Source organism: Trichechus manatus, unplaced genomic scaffold (genome assembly GCF_000243295.1).
Source record: "Trichechus manatus latirostris isolate Lorelei unplaced genomic scaffold, TriManLat1.0 scaffold00062, whole genome shotgun sequence".
Taxonomy (NCBI): Eukaryota; Metazoa; Chordata; class Mammalia; order Sirenia; family Trichechidae; genus Trichechus; species Trichechus manatus.
This window is the reverse complement of record NW_004443998.1, coordinates 4,542,776-4,569,643: the sequence shown is the minus strand read 5'-3', so window position 1 is coordinate 4,569,643 and position 26,868 is coordinate 4,542,776. Positions and strand designations below refer to the sequence as shown.

The window sequence follows — 26,868 nt, the reverse complement described above, 5'->3', positions numbered from 1 at the left end:
TCTTTAGTATACCTTTGCTCTGGGATGCAATGTATTTACATAATTTACTGATCTTCCTTGCCAAGAGTGTCAATGTTGATTATATAACAAACTTATAAATAAGTGATTTTTATTATACTGGGAGGCATTACAACATACTTTAAGGAAGAGTGTCACAAGATACCTTTTTAGAACCCATTTATGGTGGAATTAGTCTGGAAAAGACTCCCTTAATTAAAACGATGGTGGCTCCATGTTTTCCCATTATCAGCCCCACCCCATATAATTGTAAGGCCACATGTTTCTGTAATTGATTAGGGTATCTTATGATTGCAAAATGTGTGTTAAATGTATAAAATATTTTGCCTTTCATCTGAACGTTCATAGCAGGACAATAGCTGATACTGGTTCTTTGGATAGAAATTGTTGCCTTTCCATAAGGTATTGATGTACATGGTGCCATCTAGCTAATAGGCTGTTTGTAAAGGACTGCCACTTCTTAGTGACTAATAGTTGGTCATTTTAGCACAAAAGGTCTCACTCTAGTGTGTGCTCCTGCCCCTCATGATGTTCTGGTATTTTAATAATCTTCAGTGTCTCATGTACCAACTCCTCCCACTAACTGAACTCTCCCGACAGCCTTTCTGATTGCTTTTAGGTAATTCTCTGCTAAGAAGGAGGTCTGTCCTGCTCAATTGCCTCTTTTACCTCCATTACCCATTTACTCCTGCCACCCAGCCAGCGTGAGAAATAGAATGTTAGCAAAGCTTTTGAAATTTCCTTTATGCCTTTCTTCTTCCACATTCCTTTTCCCCACCAGAGGTAAACACTGTCCTGATTTTATTATTTTATGTTTATATCCCTAAATAATACATTATTTAGTTTTCCCCTTTTGCCTTTATGTAAATGAAAACATACTGTATATATTATTTTTATTCAACATTGTTTTTGAGATTCATTCACATTGATTGATTTAATTGTAAGTTATTCATTTTTACTATTCAATGTCTTGTTTGAATATACCAAAAAAAACCAAACCAAACTCATTGCCATTGAGTCAATTCCGACTCATAGCGACCCTGTAGGACAGAGTAGAACTGCCCTGTAGGGTTTCCAAGGAGTAGCTGGTGAATTTGAACTACCGACCTTTTGGTTAGAAGCTGAGCTCTTAACGATTGTGCCACCAGGGCTCTTGTTTGAATATAGTAGAAATTAATTGTTCATTCCACTGTTGGTGGTGATCTTCTAGTTTTTTACTATTATAGATAATATCATCATGAACATTTTTGTACCTGTCTCCTGGTGTTATACATACAGAGTTTTCTCTAGGTTAACCAGGAATGGAAAGGATGGATCATGCACATCTTCAGCTTCATTAAGTAATGACTGATTCCCTCCCAATTTGCATTCCCACATCAGTATACAAAAATGTCTTCTGCTCTATAGCCCTGTCAACCCATGGTCAGATTTTTGTGTGTGTGTACCTGTCTGAGGAGGTGTTAAATTTTTTTTTCCTCGTTATAGATTCATGTTTATTTACCATTTGTAACTGCTTTGCTGTAAAAGCCAGTTTATGACTTTCACCATGTCTCTATTGAATTGCCTTTGTGTGTGTGTGTGTGTCTGTGTCTGTGTCTCTGTGTGTGTGTGTGTGTCTGTGTCTGTGTGTGTCTGTGTGTCTGTGTGTGTGTGTGTGTGTGTGTGTGTGTGTGTGTGTGTGTGTATGTTGTGGTAGTTCTTTATATATGCTAGATACTAAACTTTTGCCGATTATGTATATTCGAGATAGCTTCCAGATTGTTACTTGTCTGTTCACTCTTAATGGTTTCACTTGGCTTCTTTATACACCCCTACCAGGTTTACTCAAATTATATTTATTAGCAGAATTCCTCCCCTTTCACACTCCCCAGTCTAAACCTTATTTCGTAAAACCTTGGCATGTAAGACAGATAAAAGAGGAGCTGACTTGATTGGGGTGGTAGACCTGCAGTACTGTTGGGATTTCTTTGAGGCACTTGAGTTTATCAGGAATCCATCTGGAAACCATTTTTTAAGTCAAAATAGAATATTCAAATAAAAATTTAGAAAGAAAGTACATTGTTTTATTCAAACATAAACTCAGCTGGATGCTCAACTCCTTGCACCTTCAACCTGAAGTAACATAGTCGGGAACCAAAAAATAAGCACAAAAGCTGCCTTAGCAGGTGAGATAACTTTAAATTCTACTGTAGGCTCCTTAGATTTGTGGAGGCCTTCAGTTAGACATTTTGGACTCTTAATTTATATAGAGTACCAACAACTTAGGTTATTTTGATCTTTCAGCTGTCTTCTAATTAAGGGCTGCAAATTAGGGGAGGCAGAGGTAGACAATGTTCATTGAAGATAAAAAGGCATTCATTTTTCATTCAGCACACTTGAGTGACTGCTCTAAGCCTCATACTTTGCTAGATCCCAGGGGTTGTGAAGAGGCCAGAAGGCATGGGAGAGAGAACGTGGTCTGTTTTTGTAATCATACTAGTTTGGAATCACTGGCGTAGAGAATGGGGGGAAGCTGGGCAGTGAAAGCAAAGATTAGGTAGAGCCCACCCAGTGGAAAGTGTTGTATTCAGTAGAAAGGACTTGGACTCTGTCCTGTAGATTAGGAACCAGCAAAGTACAGCTTGGAGGCCAAGTCCGGCCTGCTGCTTGTGCTTGTAAGCACCTGCAGACAGAATGGTTCTAATATTTGTAAGTGATTGGAAAAGACTAAAAACCAGAATGATGATACTTGAAAATTATATGAAATTCAAATTTCATGTCCGTAAATAAAGTTTTATTGGGAAAGAGCCATGCCCACTTTTTTAAGTAGTTGTCTGTGGCTGTTTTTGCGCCACGTGGCAGAGTTGAACAGTTGCTGCAGAGACAGGTATGAAGAGTCAGGCCTGCTAAGGCGAAAATATTTACTCTCCGGCCTGTTAGAAAACGTCTGCCAATCCCTGTTGTAGACACTAGAACCTAGCCAGTGAAGAATTTAATCTTGGACGAACACAATGATATTTGCATTTTACTACCTGACCTTGGTAGATGTATAGAGTCTGCGTAGACTGGACACGGGCAGGACAGAGGCCAGGGGATGATTGTGTGGCAGCAGTGTTCCCTAAACTGTATGTGAACAGATGTGCTGCAGAAAGTGTTTGGTGTAACTTTTCAGCTTGGGAAATACTGTGTTAAACAAAGGGCATCAGGTTTCTTTACTGGACTTGCCCAACCTTGATTGTGGTGAAGTTGATTGTGAATGTCTGAGAATACAGAAAGCAGCAGTTGTTGCTGGTTTTGAAGAATATGCCACTGTTAATTGTAAGGATGAACGTCTACCCAGCTCTCTCTGCTGGGTGCTGGGTCAGCCTGCATCAGGCATCATTACAGCAGGCATCCCATGACACGTGTTGTGGAGCATACGTACCAAGCTGAGCTGAAGTGATTGCATCAGTGCAGATACTATATTGGAAAATTGTGTCTGTTTGTTTGGTGTGGGAGTTTGGGGGCATACGTAAATGATGAATAAGAAAAGAAAGTTGATTGACACAAGGAGGGGCGAAATGAAGAGACCATTTGGAATATAAGAGTCTGTAGGAGTCTGGGATTTGAACAAATGAGTCCAGATTTCTTGCTTATCCTGTTTCCACAGCACAGCCTCATGCAGGCTTTCAGACTGTTCTTTGTAGCGAAAGATTAAATAGTTCGGAGTAACTTATACCTGTATAGTCCTGGTACAGGAGCCCTAGTGGTGCAGTGTTTAAGAGGTCGGCTGCTAACCAAAAGGTTGGCAGTTCGAATTTACTAGCCCCTTCTTGGAAACCCCATGGGGCAGTTCTGCTGTGTCCTGTAGGTCGCTGTGAGTTGGAATCAACTTGAGGACAATGGGTTTGTTTGGTTTTTTAGTGTTGGGACCATAGCTCTTCTTGTTGTCCACCTAGCTTTTTCTAAGGTTTTAATAGTTCACAGTGTCTTTTAAAATGCTTTTAAATTAAACTCAGATGTAAGTGTTAAAGAAATCTCTTTTTAACAGATGAATTGATTGAGGTACACTAAATGGAAAATCTGTCCATGATTAACAGAAATTAATCTCAGGTCAGATTTCTAATCCAGTTTTGTTTTATAACCATGCCTCCTAATAACTGTATAATTATAGGTAATAATGCTAGCTTATCTATGTTTATTAAACTCCCTTTGGGTTTTGGGCACAAATATAACAGGTATCCTGAAAACAGGTAATAGAAATTGTTCAGTCAGCCTAAGAAAATGACTGGGTGTTTTTCTAGGCTGTATTCTGTTAACATCAGTTTATTTTCTCTTTGAACAGATGATGAATAAAGTATTTGGAGGTACGGTTCACAAAAAAACTGTTAGAGAAGACGGAGTCTTCAGCATTAGTGTGGATAACACCTGTTCGTTGTTCAGGTATGATGGTTCCTTGTAGATGAGGAAGAATGGCAGCGGATTAGCTCATGTAAAGTGGTGCCATTAGTCTGTAAAACTGGAGGTTCTGTAATTCTTAGGCAAGACTAAGGCCACAATAGTGACCACAAGTGTAATGACCGTGACCATACATGCCTCCTAGTTAAATGTCAAGTCAGCTGAGGACAGTGATGCTAATGAGGAATAAGGAAAGCACTTAGGCAGTAACGTGAAGGCACCTGTGCAGTCTTGGCACCCTCTATGGGACTGTAGCTGGGATGCTCCCATCTGTAGATTTCCCTTTTCACTCTCTGGTGGAGTGTGATTCTGTACATTAGTGTGCCCGGTATGGCGAATGGCTGACGTTTTAAACTGCTCTGTGTCTGCCCTGCGCGTGCCTCTTCCTCCACCACTTTCCTGCTGGGTCCCTAGAAAGCCCCCCGTTGGCTGGACTCTTTACTAAGTACGTGTTGTGTTTCCCTCCCCCTCAGCGTCTCTGTAGTGAGGCAGAACTGGACTTCGGTGTACAATCTTTTTAATACAATGAATGTATTGTTTGTTTTATTTCTTGGTGTTAAACAGGCTATGGCTCTAATCTATTTTAAAAATTGATGAATGAGCTGTTCTCTAGCTTTCAATAATCATTTATCTTCTTGGCTTAAAAATGACAAAACTTAAGTTTTCATTCCATTTTCTGAAAGACAGAAACCTTATGTTTAGTCACTTCTTTGTTTTTTTGAATTTTTTAACGCTTTGGTAGACTACTGGGGAGTTACTCCCTTGCCTTTTTTTTTTTTTTAAACCTGAATTTTATTTTTATTTTAAAACTACATTTTCCCCTACCTCCACTAAGTCTGAAAATTCAGCCTGTTGTCAGTGAGCAAACCTAATGACTTAACAGCGTCATTCCGTTTAGCTGTGCTGATTATTTTTAGTTACAGGTTTATGTAGTATATTGACATATTCTTAAAGGCATACTTGACTTGTGCCCAAATTAATTTTTAATGAATGGTTTACTCCAAATTTGACACATCAGAAATTTGAAAAAATCCAAGTCTCGATCTTACTTTATCTGAATTGGAGATACAATCCCAGTGTTTACCTAAAACTGGCTATGGTTGACTCTTCTACACCATGAAAGAAGGACAGAATTAAATAGAAGAGCTCTTTCTAAGGATTCTCATCTTTTAAAAGGAATATTAATAAGAAAAAACAGCTAAGGTTTCATGAAATAATATTACCAACTGAAGCTGTTCATTGCCAGAATACATTTGAAATCCAATCCTTGTTCCATTTTGTGACAGAGAGGTGCTGCTAACATTCCTCTTTCTTCCAGTACTAGTCCTGAGACCGCTTCAGGAATCTGGCTGATGGTTAAGGAAGGTGTATAATATTACAGGAGACTTTACAAGTAAAGATCTGGTTAAGATTTACATTTTTCCTGTTTTTCTAGTGCCAAAATTCTGGGACTTACAACCTGCACTAATCCTGAACAACAGTGATGGCAACACCAAAGTCCTAAAACATCTGTTTTTAATTTAATTTTAGATTTCTTAATGTTATTTAACATGTAGTCCTCAGATTTTCCTGTAATGTAAAAAATATATTTTTACAGTTGACTTGTTTGAATCAGGGTCCAGAAAAAGAGCACACTGCATTCACTTAACGTCACTTAACATCTCTCTTAATCTGTAATAGCTCTCCCTCCTTCTTTCTTAAATGCCATTAATTTGTTGGGCACTAGAGGTCTACCTCTCCATATTTATGCCCCTTCCAAAGAAAGGTGATCCGCCCAAATATAGAAATTATTGAACAATATCATTAATATCACATGCAAGTAAAATGTTGCTGAAGATCATTCAAAAGCGGTTACAGCAGTACAATGACAGGGAACTACCAGAAATTCAAGCTGGGTTTAGAAGAGGAGGTGGAATGAGGGATATCATTGCTGATGTCAGATGGATCCTGGCTAAAAGCAGAGAATACCAGAAAGATGTTTACCTGTGTTTTATTGACTATGCAAAGGCATTTGACTGTGTGGATCTTAACAAATTATGGATAACATTGCGAAGAATGGGAATTGCAGAACACTTAATTGTGCTCATGCAGAACCTGTACGTAGATCAAGAGGCAGTCATTTAAATAGAACAAGAGGATACTGCATAGTTTAAAGTCAGGAAAGGTGTACGTCAGGGTTGTATCCTTTCACCATATTTATTCAGTCTGTATGCTGAGCAAATAATTTGAGAAGCTGGACTGTATGAAGAAGAATGGGGCATCAGGATTGGAGGAAGACTCATTAACAACCTTAGTCATGCAGGTGACACAACCTTGCTTGCTGAAAGTGAAGAGGACTTGAAGCACTTACTGAAGAAGATCAAAGACCACAGCCTTCAGTGTGGATTACACCTCAACATCAGGGGAGCAAAAGTCCTCACCACTGTACCAATAAGCAAACATCATGATAAACAGAAAAGACTGAAGTTGTCAAGGATTTCATTTTACTTGAATCCACAATCAACACCCATGGAAGCAGCAGTCCAGAAATCAAAAGACACATTGCATTGGGCAAGTCTGCTTCAAAAGACCTCTTTAAAGTGTTGAAAAGCAAAGATGTCACTTAGAGGACTAAGGTGCGCCCGACCCAAGCCATGGTATTTTCATTTCATTCGCCCCATATGCATGTGAAAGCTGGACAGTTAATAAGGAAAACCGAAGAAGAATTGACGCCTTTGAGTAATGGTGTTGGTGAAGAATGTTGAATATGCCATGGACTGCCAAAAGAACGAACAAATCTGTCTTGAAAGACGTACAGCCAGAATGCTCCATAGAAGCAAGGATGGCGACACTATGTTCCACATACTTTAGATGTGTTATCAGAAGGGATCAGTCCTGGAGAAGGACATCATGCTTGGTAAAGTAGAGGGTCAGCAAAAAAGAGGAAGACCCTCAATGAGATGGATTGACACAGTGGCTGAACAACGGGCTCAAGCATAACAGCAATCACGAGGATGGCACAGGACCAGGCAGGGTCTCGTTCTGTTGTAGATACGGTCACTGTGAGTCGAAACTGACTCAACAGCACCTAACAGCAACAACAGAGGCCTAACTTGTTGCTGGGTTGCCATTGTTCGTAGCTCTTTTCAATGGAGAGGTTTAGGAAATAGGTATTCTCTTAGGAAGAAAACAAGATCATTAGTGCATACTATTATTTCAAAATAAAATTAAAGATTATAGGGTTTTTATCTCTTTTGATTTGGTATCTCCTTATTCGTAAGCTGAAAATCTTGATTCCTAATTGTATAAGTTGTTTGTTTTAACCTGCAATATCCAAAAGGAACCCTGATGGCACAGCGGTTAAGTGCTGGGCTGCTAACCCACAGCTGGGCGGTTTGAGCCCACCAGCGACTCTGGGAGAGCAAACCTGGAGATCTGCTCCCGTGAAGATTAAACATGTACCATCAAGATGATTCCAACTCATAGGAACCCTGTAGATTACAGCCTAGGAAACCCTATGGGGCAGTTCTGCTCTGTCCTGTAGGGTTGATATTAGTCAAAATTGACTCAGTGCACAACAACACAATATACAAATAACTGTACTATTCATATCATAGCCGCAAAATAGCTATCAGTATTACTGTTACTACTAACATGACTTACAATTGAGGATGGCGCGGGACTTACAATTGAGTGAAGTATAAGATCTTTGAAATGCCTTTTGTTCTTGAGTTGAATCCCAGTAGAGATACAATGCTGAAATTATTGTTTTAGAGTCTCTTGACATTTTTCTTTTTGTGTGTGTGGTATATGAACTTCATATATTTATTTGTTTCCATTTTCACTTTTCACAGATTGCATTTTTTGGGGTTTAATTTTCTATTTTTATAATGGACAGAATGAATTTAAATTCTAGCAACGCTGTACTGTTACATGATTTTTTCTATTTTTCTGTTCTAGACGTATGGCAACTTACATTTCTAAAGCAAAAGAACCCAATAACCATATCTTTCAGGTATTTGTTGCATTTTAATTTTTGCATGTTTAGGGGCCTTCAGAAGGAAGAAATCGTTTTGCTTACACATGGAGATAGTGTAGACAAAGTAGCCGATGGATTCAAGGTTGTGGCACGTTCTGGGAACATTGTAGCAGGTGAGAAGTCTAAAAACTTTGTGGGTTCCCCCCCTTTTTTTTTTAAAGAAAATTATGTTAAGAGTCTAAGCATATGTTTCTGTATGAGGTACTGCTTTTGATTTTCATTATATTTTGAAGATATTCTAAATGTGGTGGAGTCAGCCATTAATTTATGAAGGAAATTTAGTATCAGAAGGATTATTCAGAAGCCACTTACTGTTTTGCTCTGAAATATTTTTTAAAATGTTCATCCTAGTATAAGTTTTTCAAACCTGTAACAAAGCTGTACTCTTAAAACTCAGAAAAAGTCTGAGCACTGTCTGTCTTCCTGCCATGGTGTATGCATAGTTGCCTGCTTTTTACGTCTTTCTTAGGTACACGTAGGATGTGCCTCATCCTTATGCAAACCACCAGGCTAAGCACTCAGGACATTTCTCTTAAGCAGGGGTTGGCAGACGGTGGCCTGTGGGTCACATCCAGCCTGTATCTTCTTTCTGTATGTCCAGGAGTTTCTACATTTATTCAAGGGTTATTAAAAAAAAAAAAAAAAAAGACAGAGGTGGTATGTGGCCCACGAAACCTAAAATATTTACTACTAGCCATTTCCAAAAAGTTTGCCAACCTTTGTTCTAAACTATTTTGGTTTTTCTATTTTTTTGAGGAAGAAGAATTGATTTTTTGGCTTCCTTACTCTAAGTGTAAATAATCGCTAATCCTAGAAATCAGGAAACGAAAAAGTGAGGTTATCAATAAAGTTTATGTTTGAGACGCCAAGCGTTAATAATAAGTGAAAAAAAGATTTGTCATGTTAAACTGAGTTCGAGTAATCTGCGTGTAGTTAGTTACTTAACAGACTAGCACATTCACATAGAATTGCCAAGAATAGTTTTCATGCGGAAATGTTTTTACGTCATATAAAAGATCAACAGTGGTGGATTAATTTCTGTATTTTTATTTGTTCAACAAATATTTGAGTGCCTGCTATGTGCCAAACAAAGTTCTAGGAGCCAAGGATACAGTAGTAATGAGCCAAATAATAGACAAAAATCCCTGTTCAACATTCTAGCTGGGTGGAGACAGACAGTGGACAATCAGATAACAGAAATTGCCATACGTCAGAGAGTGTTTGACTGCTTTGAGAAAACAAGCTGGAGGAAAGAGGCTAAGTGTTGGGGAATGCATGTATGATTAGGGCTGTTACTATTTTATATAGGATATGCAGGGAAAGCATTCCTATAAGATGACACTGGACCTGAAGGAAGTAAGTGACTGACCCCTCTGCATATTTGAGGGAAGAACATTAAAAAAACCCATGCCATCAAGTCGATTCTGACTCACAGCGACCCTGTAGGACAGAGTAGAACTGCCGCATGGAGTCTTCAAGGCTGTCATCTTTACGGAAGCAGACTGCCAGCCACATCTTTCTCCTGAGGCAGAGGATAGCCAGTGCAGATTTCCTGAGATGGGACCATGTTTGAGGAGCAGCAAAGAGACTGTCGTGGTTGGAATGGAGTGAGGAAGGGAATGTGGTAGAAGACAAGGTCGTAGAGTTAGTGGGGGGCCAGAACAAGCAGGGCCCTTGAGGCCGTTGTAAAAAGTTTGGCTTCCTTGTAGTAAGGCAGGATTTTTAACAAGGGAGAGATACGATGTAATTTCAGGATCACCCTGGCTACAGTGAGGAGGAAGGAGATGGGATCAAGGGCAGAAGCAGGGAGACCAACTAGAAATCCATTGCAGTGATCAGGAGCGACACAGTGGTGTCTTGGACCAGGATGGTAGAGGTGGAAGTGGTGAGGAGTGATTGGATTCTGATATGTTTTGAAGGGAGAGACAAAGGATTTGCTCTTGGAGGAGAGTAGAATGTAGAATCAAGTTTTAACTCAAGTTTTTTTGGCCTGAGCAACAGAGGATGAAGTTCTGTTTACCTGATGGGGAAGACTGAAAGAGTTTGTGATGCCTCCTTAGACATTAAAATCAAGGTGTTGAACAGGCAGTTGTATGTATGAGTCTGGACTTCAGAGGGGAGAACTGGACTGGAGGTATAAATATGGGGGTTTAATAGCATATAAACCAAACCTGTTGCCGTCGAGTCAGTTCCGACTCATAGCAACCCTATGGGACAGAGTAGAACTGCCCCATAGGGTTTCCAGGGAGCGACTGGTGAATTCAAATTGCCGACCTTTTGGTTGGCAGCTGAGCTCTTAACCACTGTGCCAGCAGGGCTTCTTGATAGCGTATGGTAGTATTTAAAGCCGTGAGAGTATGAGGTCACTCTAGAGTGTTTAGAGAAGAGGTTTGAGAGCTGAGATCTGGGCCACTTCCAAAGAGGTGGGCAAGATGAGGAGGGGCCAGTAAAGAAGATTCAGAGGGAGCAGCCAGTGAAAGAAGTGACCCAAGATAGAGTGGTGTTCTGGAAGCCAAGTAAAGGAAGTGTGAGGTACTGTGGCGCAGCAGAGTGAGTGTGAGTTTGGGAGCCTCCCAGGCCTGATGTAACTATTTAGCTTGCTGTGAGTTTAGGCAACTTCCTTAACATCTCAGAGCCATAAAATAGAGGTATTAAATGCGCGTGTAAAATAGCTAGCCTAATGTCTACTGCTTAGTAGGTAATCGATGATTTGATAAACATATTACTCAAGTTAGTGGAGCTATACTTGTGGTTAATAATAAGCAAGAAAGAAACACTTAGAATGTTCTGACAGGTCTGGTATATGAGAGTCCTCTAATACAGAAAATTGGTAGGCTGAAAAGCTGCACGTTGCTTGTGAGAGCCGTGTGGAACCTGAGAACCCAAATTGGGTTCTCATTGCATTTGGTAGAAAAGGCCCTTGAGGCAGCCTGGGTGGAGAAGAAGTGAGCGTTCTGTGAAATAATCGCTCAGTGGGGTTTAACGCACTGTCTTACAGCTCATTAATCGCTATGTTAAAAAAAACCTTTACAAAGAAAGGTTATGGCAATGCCCTTTTGTATTATCTGTCTTTTTTCCTGTGACTAGAAATCCACTACTGTATCAATTTTAACGTTTATAGGGGAAGAAAGTTATGAGTAATCATTGGGATTTTTCATTCAGTGTTTTCAAAATGAAATTTTTTAATTTTTCTATTATTTTCTCTGTAAAGGTATAGCAAATGAAACTAAAAAATTATATGGAGTACAGTTCCATCCTGAAGTTGGCCTTACAGAAAATGGGAAAGTAATACTGAAGAACTTCCTCTATGACATAACAGGGTGCAGTGGGACCTTCACCGTGCAGAACAGGGAGCTTGAGTGCATTCGAGAGATCAAAGACAGAGTAGGCACATCAAAAGTTTTGGTAAGCAGTTTGTTGTCTGGAGGTTTATAAATTTACGTCAGTAATGTTAGAACGCAGAGCCGGGTTCTTTAACACAGCCCGTAAATGTTTACTGGTGAGTTGGACTGTTTCAGAGTGCTTTTTTGGTTACCAGATATACCTTTGATACAAACAATGCTTTTAGGAAACAGTTTAATAGTTTTTAATTCCCTTTTTGTTTATTCTGTTCAATTGATTTTTCTTTTGATTTCACTCTGTAGGTGTTACTCAGTGGTGGAGTAGACTCAACGGTTTGTACAGCTTTGCTGAATCGTGCTTTGAACCAAGATCAAGTTATTGCTGTGCACATTGACAATGGCTTCATGAGAAAACGAGAAAGCCAGTCTGTAGAAGAAGCCCTCAAAAAGCTTGGCATTCAGGTCAAAGGTATTGATGAACTTGAGGAAAGTGAATTTGCGTGTCAGGACTTGTTCGATTGAGCACAATTCCCTTGATCAGTCATTGTTTCACAGTAGGCTAAAGGTTGAAATTTTTTTTTATATATACATTAAAATGACTTTTGCCTCAAGAGGAGTCCCAGTATAGATGCTGACATTTTTGGTCACTGCTGATGTTATCCTTTGGAGTCCCTGGGTGGTACAGATGGTTAACGTGGTTGGCGGCTAACCAGAAGGTGGAGGTTTGCGCCTGTCCAGAGGTACTTTGGAAGAGAAAGCCCAGGTGATCTACCTCTGAAAAATCAGCCATTGAAAACCCTGTGGAGCACAGTTCTACTCTGGCACACATGGGGCTGCCATGAATCGGAATTGACTTGATGGCAGTTTTTTTTTTTAATTAGATCAGTACGTTTTCATTTTTCAGCTACCATTCTGTTCTCCTCTAGTCATTCTTTTTTAAATTATTTTTTCCTACCTTATTCCATGGAGCCCTGGTGGCGCAGTGGTTAAGAGCTTGGCTGCTAACCAAAAGGTCGGCAGTTCAAATCCACCAACCGCCCCTTGGAAACCCTAGGGGGCAGTTGTGCTCCGTTCTGTAGGATCACCAGGAGTCAGAACTGACTTGTCAGCGCCTAACAACCACAACAACCCTATTCCATGGTATTATTTTTGCAGGAGAATACACAGGCCTTCCTGTAACAAGTATAGTAGGTACACAGATGGTTTTGCAAACAGAAGGGCTTATACAGAGAAGGGTGGTGAAGAGTATGTCGTCCCTTTTTTTAAAGGTCGTTAGTAAACGTCTCAGTGGCGTTGGGGTGGCTGTGGGCATTGCAGGGATCAGGCTAAGAAAACGTTGAGTTGCGGATGCATTGAGTTTGGGTTTAGTGGTGTATATGTGATTTGCAGTTAGCCATTCCACTGTAACTTGTGATTTTTAAAATTCCTAATATGCTTTTTTTGTTGAAGTAGGCCTCCACATTGGCAAAGTTTCAGGCCCTATAAACACCTAGATCTGTCCCTGGTAACTGACATGATAGAATGGAGGAAGCTGAAACCTTGTTGGGTAAAGTTCACAAAGAGCAAGCTGATTTGTGCTGCAGAATTCTAGGAAGGCTCAGGAATTGGAAGCATTGGGTTCCTTTTGGGGCAGGGGTCTGTGAGGGAGCCTGAAACAGGAATTTGTTGAAAATCTGAGAAACAGATCTTTTCCATAACATGGGAACAAACTATCCCTCCCCAGTAGAAGACTGTAGGTCTGTTCTCTAGAGAGGCCAAAAGTGAGGCCCTAGACTTAGCAAACCAGTGCCAGGCCCAGTTGAGGGCAGGGTAAGGTTCTGCATTCAGAATAGTAGCGTTAAGTAATAATTGAGCCTCTTAACCACGTCCAGTGCGCGCGCGCACACACACACACGCACACACTCACACACTCTTTCTGTTCGGTTACCAGATTGCTAAGCAGGAGATTGGAAGTATTTTCTCTGGGGTAATTGACCAGCATAAGAGAAAAACCTACAAATTCATTGGAGTCCCCCAGTGAAATAGCCAGCTGTCTTGACATCTTATGGCGAAGCCCACCAATTGTTGAACTTCACTACCAATTGGAGATTTGGGTCAGATTATGTATAAAAGGACAGCCAAGGATGGCTAGATTCATGTTCATAAACATCAGCCCTTCAAGAGGCTAGTCAGCGTGCAGTTTGCAGGAGGACTCTGATAACCCTGTGTGTGAACCATTGCTTTCCAATCCCTGGGGCTGTGCTTCTTGAGACTTTTTTCTTGGTTTATTTTTTTTAATTTTATTGTGCTTTAGATGAAGGTTTACAGAACAAATAGTTTCTCATTGAACAGTACACATATTGTTTTATGAGATTGGTTAACAACCCCACAACATGTCAACACTCTCCCCTCTCGAACTTGGGTTCCCTATTACTGGCTTTCCTATACCCTCTTGCTTTCTAGTCCTTGCCCCTGGGGTGTTGTGTCCCGTTAGTCTCATTTTGTTTTATGGGGCTGTCTAGTTTTTGGCTGAAGGGTGAACCTTGGGAGTGACTTCATTACTGATGTAAAGGGTGTCCGAGGGCCATACTCTGGAGGCTTCTCCAGTCTCTGTCAGGCCAGTAACTCTGGTCTTTTTTTGTGAGTTAGACTTTTGTTCTACATTTTTCTCCCACTCTGTCCAGGACCCTCTGTTGTGATCCCTGTCAGAGCAGTTGTGACTTTTTTTGTTGCACTTGTGGAGCGCTGACCAGAGGAGAAGCAGCCAGCATACTCTGTGATTTCATTGCCTTTGATCATTGAATGCAATGGGATTCTTAAAAGAACAAAGTTTCATGAATGCCCAAATCTGGAATCTCTGGATTATGGTTTACAGGTAGTTCTGGAATATGTAGGCAAACTGAGGGGAGATCAAAGGATTTACTTAGATTTTCTTTCTCTAGCTTGACCTGTTCTCTGTGATTTATCTTAGTAATTTAACACGTGCATTTTTCCCTTCTCCCTCAGTAATAAATGCTGCTCATTCTTTCTACAATGGAACAACAACTCTGCCAATATCAGATGAAGACAGAACCCCACGGAAAAGGATTAGCAAAACGTTAAATATGACTACAAGTCCCGAGGAGAAAAGAAAAATCATTGGGGATACTTTCGTTAAGGTGTCTTTCTTCTTAATATCTTCAGTGTGCACTATTTTTTATGAGAATTTTAGTATTTGTTTCTCCTGGTCGTTACAGCAAATAACCAAATCTTCTAACGAATCTTGATTCTTTTTTGGGGGGAGGGGGTGAGAGTTTTATTGTTTACTGCTGTAATATCGATCAGTAGAAACTGTTTTATGTTTAAGCAAAAAACCCATATACTTATGTTGCAGGCTGTTGTTGTTCTAACTGTTCAAGAATAGGTGTTTTCAGTTGATTTTGGACTTTAATCCTTGAGTATTTCAATGGCTGGATTTGACGCTGTCACTGTCGAAGGGATGTTTGCATACCTTTTTGAGTCATGTTAGAGCCCATGTTCCTAAAGGAGCTTATTTTAGGGGCTGGTGGATCTCATCTCCTGGTCAGATTACAAAAAGGCTCTTAGAAATTTAGCTCGAAGTATAACATGTTGCTGCTTTCCTTTAAGATTCATTGTTAAAGGCTGTTTTACTCTCCTTGGTTACAGGTCGCCAATGAAGTAATTGGAGAAATGAACCTGAAACCAGAGGAAGTTTTTCTTGCCCAGGGCACCTTGCGGCCTGATCTCATTGAAAGTGCATCCCTTGTGGCCAGTGGCAAAGCCGAACTCATCAAAACCCATCACAACGACACAGAGCTTATCAGAAAGTTGAGAGAAGAGGTAAAGACTTACAATGAGAGCTTTTCCAGAATGTTGATAGACGGATAGTTTCCCTTCTTTCCCCGTCCCTCCCAACTTCCCTTCCTTCTAACAGCTTTTATTCCTCCAAAATTCGGTTCACCCATTTAAAGTGTACGATTCAGTGGTTTTCAGTATATTCACAGGATTGTGCACTGGTCACCACAGTCTCATTTTAGAACATTTTCGTCACCCCACTGTCCGTCTGTAGATTTGCCTATTCTGGACAAGTCATAGAGATGGAATTCTGTGGTGTGTGGTTTTTTTGTGATTGGCGGCTGCTTTCACTTAGTGTAATGTTTTTAAGGGTCATCCATGTTGTGGCATGTATCAGTGCTTTAATACTTTCTGTTGCCGAATAATATTCCATGGTAGGGATACACCGCCTTTTATTTATCCGTTCATCAGCTGAGGGACATTTGGATTGTTGCCACTTTCTGGCTATTAGTAATGCTGCTATGAACATTTGTTACAAGCTTTTGTGGATGTATGTTTTCATTTCTTTGGGGTATATACTTACAAACTGAACTGCTGAGTCATAGGGTAATTCTGTGTTTTAACATTTTGATGAACTGCCAAACAGTTTCCAAAATGGCTGCACCATTTTACATTTCTGTAAGCAGTGTATGAGGATTCTAGTCTTCCCACATCTTCACCAACTCTTGTTATTACCTGTTTTTTTTTTTTTTAAGTTATCCTAGTGCACGTGAAGTGTTATCTCATCGTGATTTTGATTTCTCTGTTGGCTAATAATGTTTAGCAGCTTTATGTGCCTATTGGCCACTCGTGTATCTTCTTGGAGAATGTCTATTTAGATCATTTGCCCTGTTTTTAAATTGGCTTATTTAGCTTTTTATTATTGAGTTGTAGTAGTCCTTATGTATCCTGGTTACAAGTTCCTTATCAGATATGTAATATGCGAATATTTTCTCCCATTCTGTGGTTTGTCTTTTCACTTTCTTGATGGTATCATTTGGAGAGTTTTAATTCTGAAACACTAATATGATATTTTCTCGTTGCCTTGTGTTCTAATGGAAACTAGATCAGAGAAGGCGGGTGTCTTAGTTATCTAGCGCTGCTGTAACCAAAACACCACAAATGGATGGCTTTAACAAACAAATTTATTTTTTCATAGTTTAGGAGGCTTGAAGTCCAAATTCAGGGCACCAGCTCTAGGGGAAGGCTTTCTCTTTCTGTCAGCCCTGGAGGAAGGTCTTTGTCTCTTCTGAGCTTCTGCTCCTGGGTGATCTTCATATGGCTTGGCATCTCTCTTCCCCTATCTCTGCTTCCTTGCTTGCTTTTTTAATCTCTTTTATATCTCAAAAGAGATTGATTCAAGACATACCCCACACTAACCCTGCCTCATTAACATAATACGGACAACTCATTCCCAAGTGGGATTATAACCACAGGCATAACCCGTAAAAAACCCGTTGCGTTGACTCGATTCCGACTCATAGCGATCCTATAGGACAGAGTAGAACTGTCCGTAGAGTTTTCCAGGGAGCGCCTGGTGGATTTGAACTGCTGCCCTTTTGGTTAGCAGCCGTAGCACTTAACCATTATGCCACCAGGGTTTCCACCACAGGCATAGAGGTTAGGATTTACAGCACATATTTTTGTGGGACACAGTTCAGTCCATAACGGGGTAAGTTTGCTCTGGTCTGTTATATTTAAAATATGTTTTAAAGAGAAAAGAAGACCAATAAAATATTTGTCTAATTCCTCATAACCACATCAGAGAAAATACTTTAAAAGATACATTTTACTGCTACTTTTTTCTACTCTGTCATAGAAATTGCTCTTATTATTCTTACATTTCTTAATAAACACTATTTTGGTGCTATGTGAAGTTCTAAGGGTATTCTGAGATTGCAGTGGCTATGTTTACATTTCGGCAATGTATTGGTCTTTATTTTGAAAATAAACTGTTTAGTTGAAGCAATCGGTCATTTTTTTCTCTTGTTTTTATCCAAGGAAAGAGACAATAGGAAAAGCCAATAATTTATTATGCTTTGTTTTCTATGTCATGTTGGCTACAAATTTGTATTGATGGGGTTTTTTCTCCTGGTAGGGAAAAGTAATAGAGCCTCTGAAAGACTTTCATAAAGATGAAGTGAGGACTTTAGGCAGAGAGCTGGGACTTCCAGAGGAGTTAGTTTCCAGACATCCATTTCCAGGTAAGGGATATGAATGAGTTCCGTTTGATTGTCGTATGACTTCATGTTGAAGAAAAACTGGTGCAGACAGATTAGAAGTGGTTTGTCATCTCAGGAAGATATGTAACATGAGAGGAAAGAGAGGGTGGGTGAGGAATAAACATTCTTTTTAGTGCCTACTGTATATACTTTACTTGGAGCCCTGGTGGCACTGTGGTTAAGAGCTCAGCTACTAACCAAAAGGTTAGCAGTTTGAATCTACCAGCTGCTCCTTGGAAACCCTATGGGGCAGGTCTACTCTGTCCTGTAGGGTTGCTATGAGTTGGAATCGACTCAACGGCAATGAGTTTGATTTTTGGTTTGTGTAAAAGTCATTTTCCATGGAATTTGTATTTAGATATTAAACCATCCCTGGGAGTGTAGTATATATAGCATTCTCATCAGATGAGAAAACCAAGGCATTTTAATAATATTGTCATACATTTCTTAGTGGTAGAGCTAAGAATTGCATGTTCTTTCTACTGTCCTGTGATACATTCTGTGGAAGAAATAATTATTAAAGCTTTATTCTTTGAACTTCGTATCATACGACTGACTTGTGCAACGTAATGAACCACTCCTTGCACAATGTTGTATGTAATTTGTGAGTAAATAGAGGGAAGATACTCAATTTAAATAGCCACCTGTTGTCACTTAGAAAACCAAGTAGAGGCAGTATTTGTTTAAAGTTTGGACGAAGAGTCCCACAGAAACCGTGTTTTTTTGTTTTTGTTGTTGTTGTTGTTTATTGTTGTACTTTAAGTGAAAGTTTACGTTTGAAGTTAGTCTCTCATACAGAAATTTATACATACATTGTTATGTGACCCTAATTGCTCTCCCTATACTGTGACAGCACACTCCTCCTCTCCACCCCTGATTTCCCATGTCCATTCAACCAGCTCCTGACCCTCTCTGCCTTCTCATATCCCCTTCTGACAGAAGCTGCCCATTTAGTCTCATGTATCTACTTGAGCTAAGAAGAAGCAGACTCTTTGAGTATCATTTTATGTCCCACAGTCCAGTCTGATCAAAACCATGTTTTTGTTGGGCAAGTCTTACCCTTCAAGTTTTAGCTCTCTACAATAGTAATTAGGTCATGAGTTGAGAGAATGGATAATTAAAGTAAAAAACAGTAATAGCTAACATTTCTTGAGTACTTGCTACGTGCTAGACATGTTGCTAAACATTTTACATATGTTGTCTTATTTTATCCTCACAATGAAAGAGCTGTTACCCTGCTTTTACAGATGAGAACACTTAGGCTCTGAGGTGAAAATTTGCCAAAAGTTATGCAGCTTAGATGTTGTGGAGCCAGGATTCAGGGCCCAGTAATCTCACCTCAGAGCTTGTACTCTTCACCACCGTAACTGCCTCCATATTCTGTTATCAGTGTGTAACCCATGTGGTGATGGGCACTTGTCTGTGTCAGTAAACTTCAAATCTAGTAATGTAAGATCAATCCCTAACCTGTGTGTTGGCAAAGGGATGGTCTGTACATGTAATGGAGGGAGGCCAAGTAGTTCTAGGTGCTCAATCCTCACTTCAGCTAGACTTGATTTTATTTTTTGTCAAGTTTTTTTATCATGTGAGATTTCTTTGTCAAAAAGGGTTTGCTGCTTTAAAAATAAATTAGGCAAACTGTCTTAAGTAAGTTGTTTATTCTAAAGATGCGGAATAAGACAGGAATTAATGGACATGGCTAGAATTTTATCTATAATCCAGGCATCTCCAGTGATATTTTTATTACAGTAGTAAATGTGTCTTTTCTATTGTTCTAGTAAAGCAGCAGAATCCAGTTTTTCTTGGATGCATGCATACTTCCTGTTTTTATTGTTTTAATTATTTGGTAAAGTAGAAATACTAGTTCACATCTTTTGAAATTAAAACACCCTTTTATTATTTTCTGATTTCTTTTTTTTTAAACAGCGTACTACTTTTCCTAAAATTAGGTTGATGGTTATAAGCTGGGTGATGGATATAAGGTGGTTAGTTATACTGTTCTCTTTACTTTTATGTATGTTTGAGAATTTCCTTAATAAAAACTTTTAGATAGGCACATATTGTGAATTACAGATACTGATTGGAGAATTTTGTGATAAGACATGTGCTATCAAAAGCAGGAGATAGAAATCAGTGATGCTGATAGAATGGAAGCATTCTAGAAAATGTTGAGTTGGGTGGGAAACTAATAGCTACATTCAAAATTAAACACATTAAGAAACTTTATTAACTATGATGGCAGATGGATTTTAATTTTGGAAGGATTTCATATTTTGGAAATATTGGCATTTTTGTGTTTAAATTTTAAGTTAAATGTAACTGCGTTAAGTACCATTGTTACTCTTATCTTTAGGTCCTGGCCTGGCAATCAGAGTAATCTGTGCCGAAGAACCTTATATTTGTAAGGACTTTCCCGAAACCAACAATATTTTGAAAATCGTAGCTGATTTTTCTGCAAGTGTTAAAAAGGTTATGCTTTGCATGAATTTATACATTATAGAAGTTATAAAAAGACATGGCTAGTCTAAAATACTGAATGGATTCTTGTTTTATGCAAGTATTTACAGTGAATTTGTTAGGGTTTCATTATTTGAAAATTCAGAAAATTTAACTTTTGAAATGACTGTCATGAAAGTAGTTAACAGACTCTTAAATACTAATGTCTATTTTCCAGTCATGTAACAGACAGTATATCCTGAATTACCTCAAAAAGCTCGGTAAAGTATTTTAAAACACTTTCCGTATGTATTGCAAGAAAGTAAGGGAATGTTTTAAGCCAGAAACGAATTGGGAGCTAAAGCCGTCTGCTCTTCTGAGGGCAAGTGCTAATCCTCTGTGGTCGAGAACCTTGGTTTGAACCATTCAGTTCATGACAGGTGTCTGAACATGAGACTTCAGGTCCCTGAAGGGTTGGGCCTGGATCAGAGATCTTCACACTCAGCACCACCTTGGCTCCAAATCGAGGTTGAGTGGAAAAGTCTCCCACTCCTTCTGTGATTTGGGGCCTAAATTCATAATCTGTATGATCCGAAAAAACTGTAGGCTAAGAATTTTAATTTAAAGGACCTGGGTTGATAGTGCTTCTGCAAGAGTCAGGAAAGAAGCAGTGTAAATTTTCTCTGGAGTATCTTCATCTGGCCACAAAGAATTTTCATAAGAGTTCTCACAAATATGAACTTACAATAAAAAAATTACAGAACAAGTATAGATTTACTATACCATGAATGAGAGTTAGTAGAAACAGTAGCAGAACCACACCTTCAAAGACTTCAGATACTGGAATTAGCAGATAGAGGATGTAAAATGAATAGAAATAAAAGAAGCTATTGATAATAAGAATAAAGTGTAAGAGACTAAATGACCAGGCAGATTTGAAAAAGAAAACAGTTGAGTCTTAAAGATGAAAACAGCTAGAAATTAAAAACCAGTAAAGAATTAGTGAACTGGAAGACAGATGTAAAGAAATTATCTAGAAATTGGAGCAAAGCATCAAAGAGAAAATATGGATAGAAGAGGTTAGGAGTCATGGAGGCAGAGGATAGAATGAGAAAGTTGACTCTACTGTATTTGAGTGTCTTCAAACGGGAAACATAACACATCCCAAGCAGGATAAAGGAAATAAATTAGAGGCCTAGCAGGCGTACCTCAGTGAAGCTGCCAACTGCCAGAGGCAGAGCAGTCATAAAAGAAAGATCCATTACCCAGAAGGAATGTCTGGTAGCTCTGAAAGCAGCAGTAAATGCAGCAAGACTTCACGATGCTAAGAGAAAATAATTGTCAACTGCTGTTAGATTTCTAACTAAACTTTCTTTTATGAGCTAGGGTGCCAAATAAAGACATTTTCAGACAAACAGCATTTACAGCCAACAGTCCCTTCCTTAAGGAACTAAAAGCAGTGGTTCTCAGCCTGACTGTGTATTAGAATCATTTGGGCATCTTCTGAAGTCTACTGCGCCTGGGTCCCGTTTCCTCAGAAATTATTTCATTAGTCTGGGGTGGGATCTGAGCATCCCAGGTAATGTGAGTATGCAGCTAGGGTTGAGAACCACTGTTTTAAAGGATTGACTTAAGGAAGGAGCAGCAAAAAGATCACAGGAGGAAGATCTGAGATACAAGAAATGTAAAATGACACATGGGTAAAATGGAAACAAACATGGACTGTATAAAATAGTAGAAATGTTTTATACCTCTAATATTTGGTATTTATTTAAAAATATATAACTAGGTATAGCCAAAATAGCACATAAGCCAAAAAGGTGGCTGATTGGAGTTCAGGTATTCAAAGATGCTTTTACTGTTTGCAGGGAGGACAGACATCAAGTCTCTTGTGTTAAGTATGCATGTTAATACTAAACGGGAACTACTAAAAGACAAACAGTTTAACGTCAGACCCAGTAAAGGAGAAAGAAGTGAGCTGAGGGAATTCATCAATCCAGAATACGTCAAGGAATAAGTCATAAAAAGTGAGGCAAATAGAAAGTATGGAGTAAGACAGTAGAATGAAATTCAGCCATATTATTAACCCAAAATTAATTAAAATGACTAATCTCTCCAGTTAAGATATAGATTGTCCAACTAAGTTAAAAAATAAAACATTCTGTTTACAAGAGACATTCCCAATGCCTCCCTATAGAGTGAAAGTAAAAGAATGATAAAACATACTAGGCTGATGAGAAACCAGAAAGAGAAGTTGGTGGATCTGTATTGGTTTCAGACAAAATTGACTCTGTGACCCAGAGTATTATTGGAGATAAGGAGAGGGTTTGATTCAGATGAGGGATCATGTTGCTGGTGACAGAGGATTAAAGCCTGGATGTATGTGAATCTAATCTGTAGTTCTTATCCTGAGATTTTCTAACTGCTTCACAGCCCTAGCCCTCATGAATGAATTTCTGGTATACTGCATAGCACGTACAAATCAAGTAGGTATGAAGTAGGATCTACTGCTATACACCAGTGAGTGTAGACGCATAAGGTACGTAGTTAATAGATATGAAAAGAGTGAATGCCTCATTTCTGGAAACCTGAAGAAACATCTCTGGTTTTCTCAGCCACATACTTTGCTACAGAGAGTCAAAGCCTGTACAACAGAAGAGGATCAGGAGAAGCTGATGCAGATTACCAGCCTGCATTCCCTGAATGCCTTCCTGCTGCCAATTAAAACCGTGGGTGTGCAGGTGAGTTGTGTGTAGTCACTGACCTGTGACAACATTTCGTGCTTTGCTTCTTTCTACTGATACTGAGATAGGAATGACAGGCTGGAAGTGGCTGATGTAGCAAAGTGAAATATGAACGTGTATACATCAAGTTTAGAAAAGTAAGAAGGCACTATTTTCTAGAATGTTGATGGAGTTAATAAGGTTACAGGAACTAAATATTCAGGCTGAGATTTTGTAGTTTTGGAACATACGTCAACTCTAACCAGAAGTAAAAATTAAAAGAACCATTTGCTGTAGGGTTGGCTGGCTGGCTTCCGCTGGGAGGGGCAGGTACCATGAAAGCATGTCTTCATTTATCTTCTATCTGTGAAATACACTGTGGCTTTAGAAGTCTGTAACTGCAGAAAAGCCGCCAGATGAAGATGTTAGACCATTTAGGGTTTGTTCTCAGCTTATGTGTTCCCTACACCAGTGTTCTCTGCTTCTGCAATATGTTCTTTCTCTTAGCTGCGATGATGTCTAACCAACATGTTTGTATTTATACCTCTGCCTTTCCAATTGTAGAAGCATGTGGGAGTGATGTAGTTCTCACTTTCGAAATGCTGTTCATAAAATGATTACATTAAGTTCTCTTTTGTTTATATGATCCTCAAATGAGTTTCTGGGGAAAAAAGCTTGGGAGGGTAGAGAAGACTAGGGTTTCTTTTCTGTTATTTAGAGCTTATAGTTAAATGGAAACTAGGAAAGATATAATTCAACTCAAAGTGGTATGATATATTTCTAGTGGCCTCTTAAAGTGGAATCATATATGGAAAGTAACGTTCCTTTTTTAAAAGCTTAAAACTTAAATAAGCTTATTTTCCTAAATGTATGAATCAGAGTTGTGCAGTTTAAATTCCTTTTTCCTGAATGTATGTAGATCTGTCCGTAAACAAAACAAGATTAAACAAACCTAAAATGTTTTAGTTCATGAAAACGATAACGCCAGCTGTTTTGGTTACAGAACTCATCCGTGCCTTCTTTTCAAGGCTGGGTACAGTGTCATGTGCTAAGCTGCTTTCAAATCACTACTGAAGTAACTCTTCTTAGAACTGTAGAAATATTTTTTTCCTCAGTGGTTTTGAGTAATCTCATTTATCATATACATTCATTTTGATATTTGCTGTGATATTTACAGACAGATACTACCTTCCTGTCGTTTGCCGTTAAGTCAATTCCGACTCATAGCAGCCCTGTAGGACCGAGTAGAACTGCCCCATAGGGTTTCTAAGGCTGTCACTTTTACAAGCGCAGACTGCCACATCTTCTCCCGAGGAGCGGCTGGTGGGTTTGAATCGCCAACCTTTTGGTTAGCGGCTGAGCTTTTAACCATCATGCCACCAGAGCTCCTTAGATATTACCCTACTATATAAAAATAGACATGCAGACAGATTATTTTACTTTTAAAAGTTTTCTTAATCGTAAGTAGATCTATTATAGAGAACTTCCAACTGTGTATGCTAACTCCTAGGCACAGAACTGAATTAAACTAGCTCCCCCTCCCCTGAATGAAGTGTTAACACATAATGCCTCTTATAAATTGTTGTTTAAGGTAATATAATTTGTTGGACCTGTGATTTCTTTTTTAAAAATGGAACATATTCAGACTCCACTACTCTTCCCACCAAAATAAAAGTTTCTTTCGTTGTGCGATACCTAACTTTAGTGTCTCTGGCCTTTGAAGCTGAGACCCTTCCAAACCCAGATAAAAATCATAACTAGTATAGCAGTGAAGTTTAATTTCTTAATACCAGAGTAAACTGTACGTGTTAAAAAAAAAAAAAATCAAAATGCATTACATCTAAAAAGTAATTCCGCCTGTTCTTTGTCTCTAGTTAAGTTTTATGTGTGTGCCTCCGGAAACACTTATTTTAAAAAGAAACAAAAGCAGGTTGAGAATAGATGCACACCGTTTTTGTTTTAACTGAAAATTGTAAACATCTTATTTTTCCCACACCATTACAAGTAGACTGTTGTTGTTTTTTTTTTTTAATTTTTTTAAATTGTACTTCAGGTGAAGGTTTACAGAACAAATAGTTTCTCATTGAACAGTCAGTACGCATATTGTTTTATGACATTGATTAACAACCCCACGACATGTCAACACTCTACCTTCTTGACCTTGGAGGACTTTTTTTTTTTTTGGTGATAATGCACATAGCCGAAGATACACCACTTCAAAAATTTCTACTTGTCCAATTCAGTGACATCGATTACATTCTTCCAGTTGTGCTGCTATTCTCACTTTAGATGAAGGTTTACAGAACAAAATAGTTTCTCAGTAAACAGTTAGTACACATATTGCTCTATGACAATGGTTAAGAACCCCACTACATGTCAACACTGTCCTTACTCAACCTTGGGTTCCCTATCACCAGCTTGCCTGTCGCCTTCTGCCTTCTAGTCCTTGTCCCTGGACTGCTGTGCCTCATTAGTCCCATTTTGTTTTATGGAGCTGTCCATTCCCCGGCTGAACGGTGAACCTCGGAGTGGCTTTACCACAGAGCTAAAAGGGTGTCTGGGGGCCATACTTTCAGGGTTTCTCCAGAGTATGGCCAGGCCAGTAAATCTTGTCTTTTTTGTGTGTGTTAGAATTTTGTTCTACATCCTTCTCCAGCTCTGTCCAGGACCCTCTGTTGTGATCCTGGTCAGAGCAGTCAGTGGTGGTAGCCAGGCACCATCTAGCTGTACTGGACTCAGTCTGGTGGAGGCCTTGGTAGCTGTGGTCCCTTAGTCCTTTGGACTAACCTTTTCCTTGTATCCTGCTCTCTTCATTCTCCTTGCTTAAACTGTTGTTTTTAACTGCTGCATCACCATCTTCCACTTCTGGCTATGCCGTTATTTGCTGAACCATTCCAGATTTTTCATCATTACAGGCCTTTCAGCAAGGATATCCTCTTTTTTTGAGCAGTTACTCATGTATTTCTGTAGGATGATTTTCCTGGATTAAAGAGGATGCACATTTAAAATATTGATAGACAGTATTAAATTTGTATTCAAATACTCTGAATTACCATATTCTCAGTACCTGACATTCTAGGTAGTTAAATGACTGTTACTTTTTAAATTGCTTTTAAGTTTAGTTTGATTACTTTAATAAGCAGATTTTCTTTTTAAATGTAATGCATTTTGGTTTTTTTTTTTTTTTTTTTTTTTTTTACAAGTACGGTTTACTTTGGTATTAAGAAAATAAACTTCACTGCTATACTAATTATGATTTTTATCTGGGCTTATTGAAATAAATCTATAGGATTAAACAATATTTTTACCACTTTTATTAACTTATTTTTAAATTAGTTTTTTAGCTCACTTTTAAATAAATTGGTAAGTAAATGTTTATAAAATTATTTTCCAGTCCCCCAGTTAAGAATCCTTTCTCCACACAATAAATATGGGCAGATCTTGTCTGCTGAATCAGGTCCGCTGGCTGTCTCCCATTGGGCAGGTATTAGGAATGAAGCTTCAGTGGGCTTCTGGCATATAGTAAATAAACTCTTGAATTTATCACGACACTTTCTTTATGTCTGAACCAGTTTGGTAAGATTTAATTTGGGATTCATTTATATCATTGGAGAAGGACTAGCCAGTGTCTATTTTTATTCAAACACTACGTTTCTGTTCATAAAGACAAAAAATTACTCTTAATGGTGTCACTGTGCACAAAATACTTTCCAGCCCATCTTTTACATTCAGTAAAGGCATTAAAAGCAATGGACTTTATTTCTGTTTCAGGGTGACTGTCGTTCCTACAGCTACGTGTGTGGGATCTCCAGTAAAGACCAGATTGACTGGGAGTCTCTTATTTTCCTGGCCAGGCTCATCCCTCGCATGTGCCACAACAT

General features: G+C 39.0%; 1 protein-coding gene across 1 annotated transcript in view; it reads left to right on the top strand.

The window, feature by feature from the left end:
• Window positions 1-26,868, top strand: part of GMPS (guanine monophosphate synthase) — a gene marked incomplete at its 5' end in the record, with an annotated part of 43,413 nt that overhangs the window by 7,119 nt on the left and 9,426 nt on the right. Inside the window, 10 exons of the mRNA XM_023733843.1 lie at window positions 4,322-4,419; window positions 8,462-8,565; window positions 11,664-11,857; window positions 12,097-12,262; window positions 14,779-14,930; window positions 15,439-15,612; window positions 17,705-17,810; window positions 20,182-20,297; window positions 22,880-23,005; window positions 26,759-26,867. Coding sequence (XP_023589611.1) covers window positions 4,322-4,419; window positions 8,462-8,565; window positions 11,664-11,857; window positions 12,097-12,262; window positions 14,779-14,930; window positions 15,439-15,612; window positions 17,705-17,810; window positions 20,182-20,297; window positions 22,880-23,005; window positions 26,759-26,867 — 1,345 coding nt within the window. The remainder of the gene's footprint in view (window positions 1-4,321; window positions 4,420-8,461; window positions 8,566-11,663; window positions 11,858-12,096; window positions 12,263-14,778; window positions 14,931-15,438; window positions 15,613-17,704; window positions 17,811-20,181; window positions 20,298-22,879; window positions 23,006-26,758; window position 26,868) is intronic.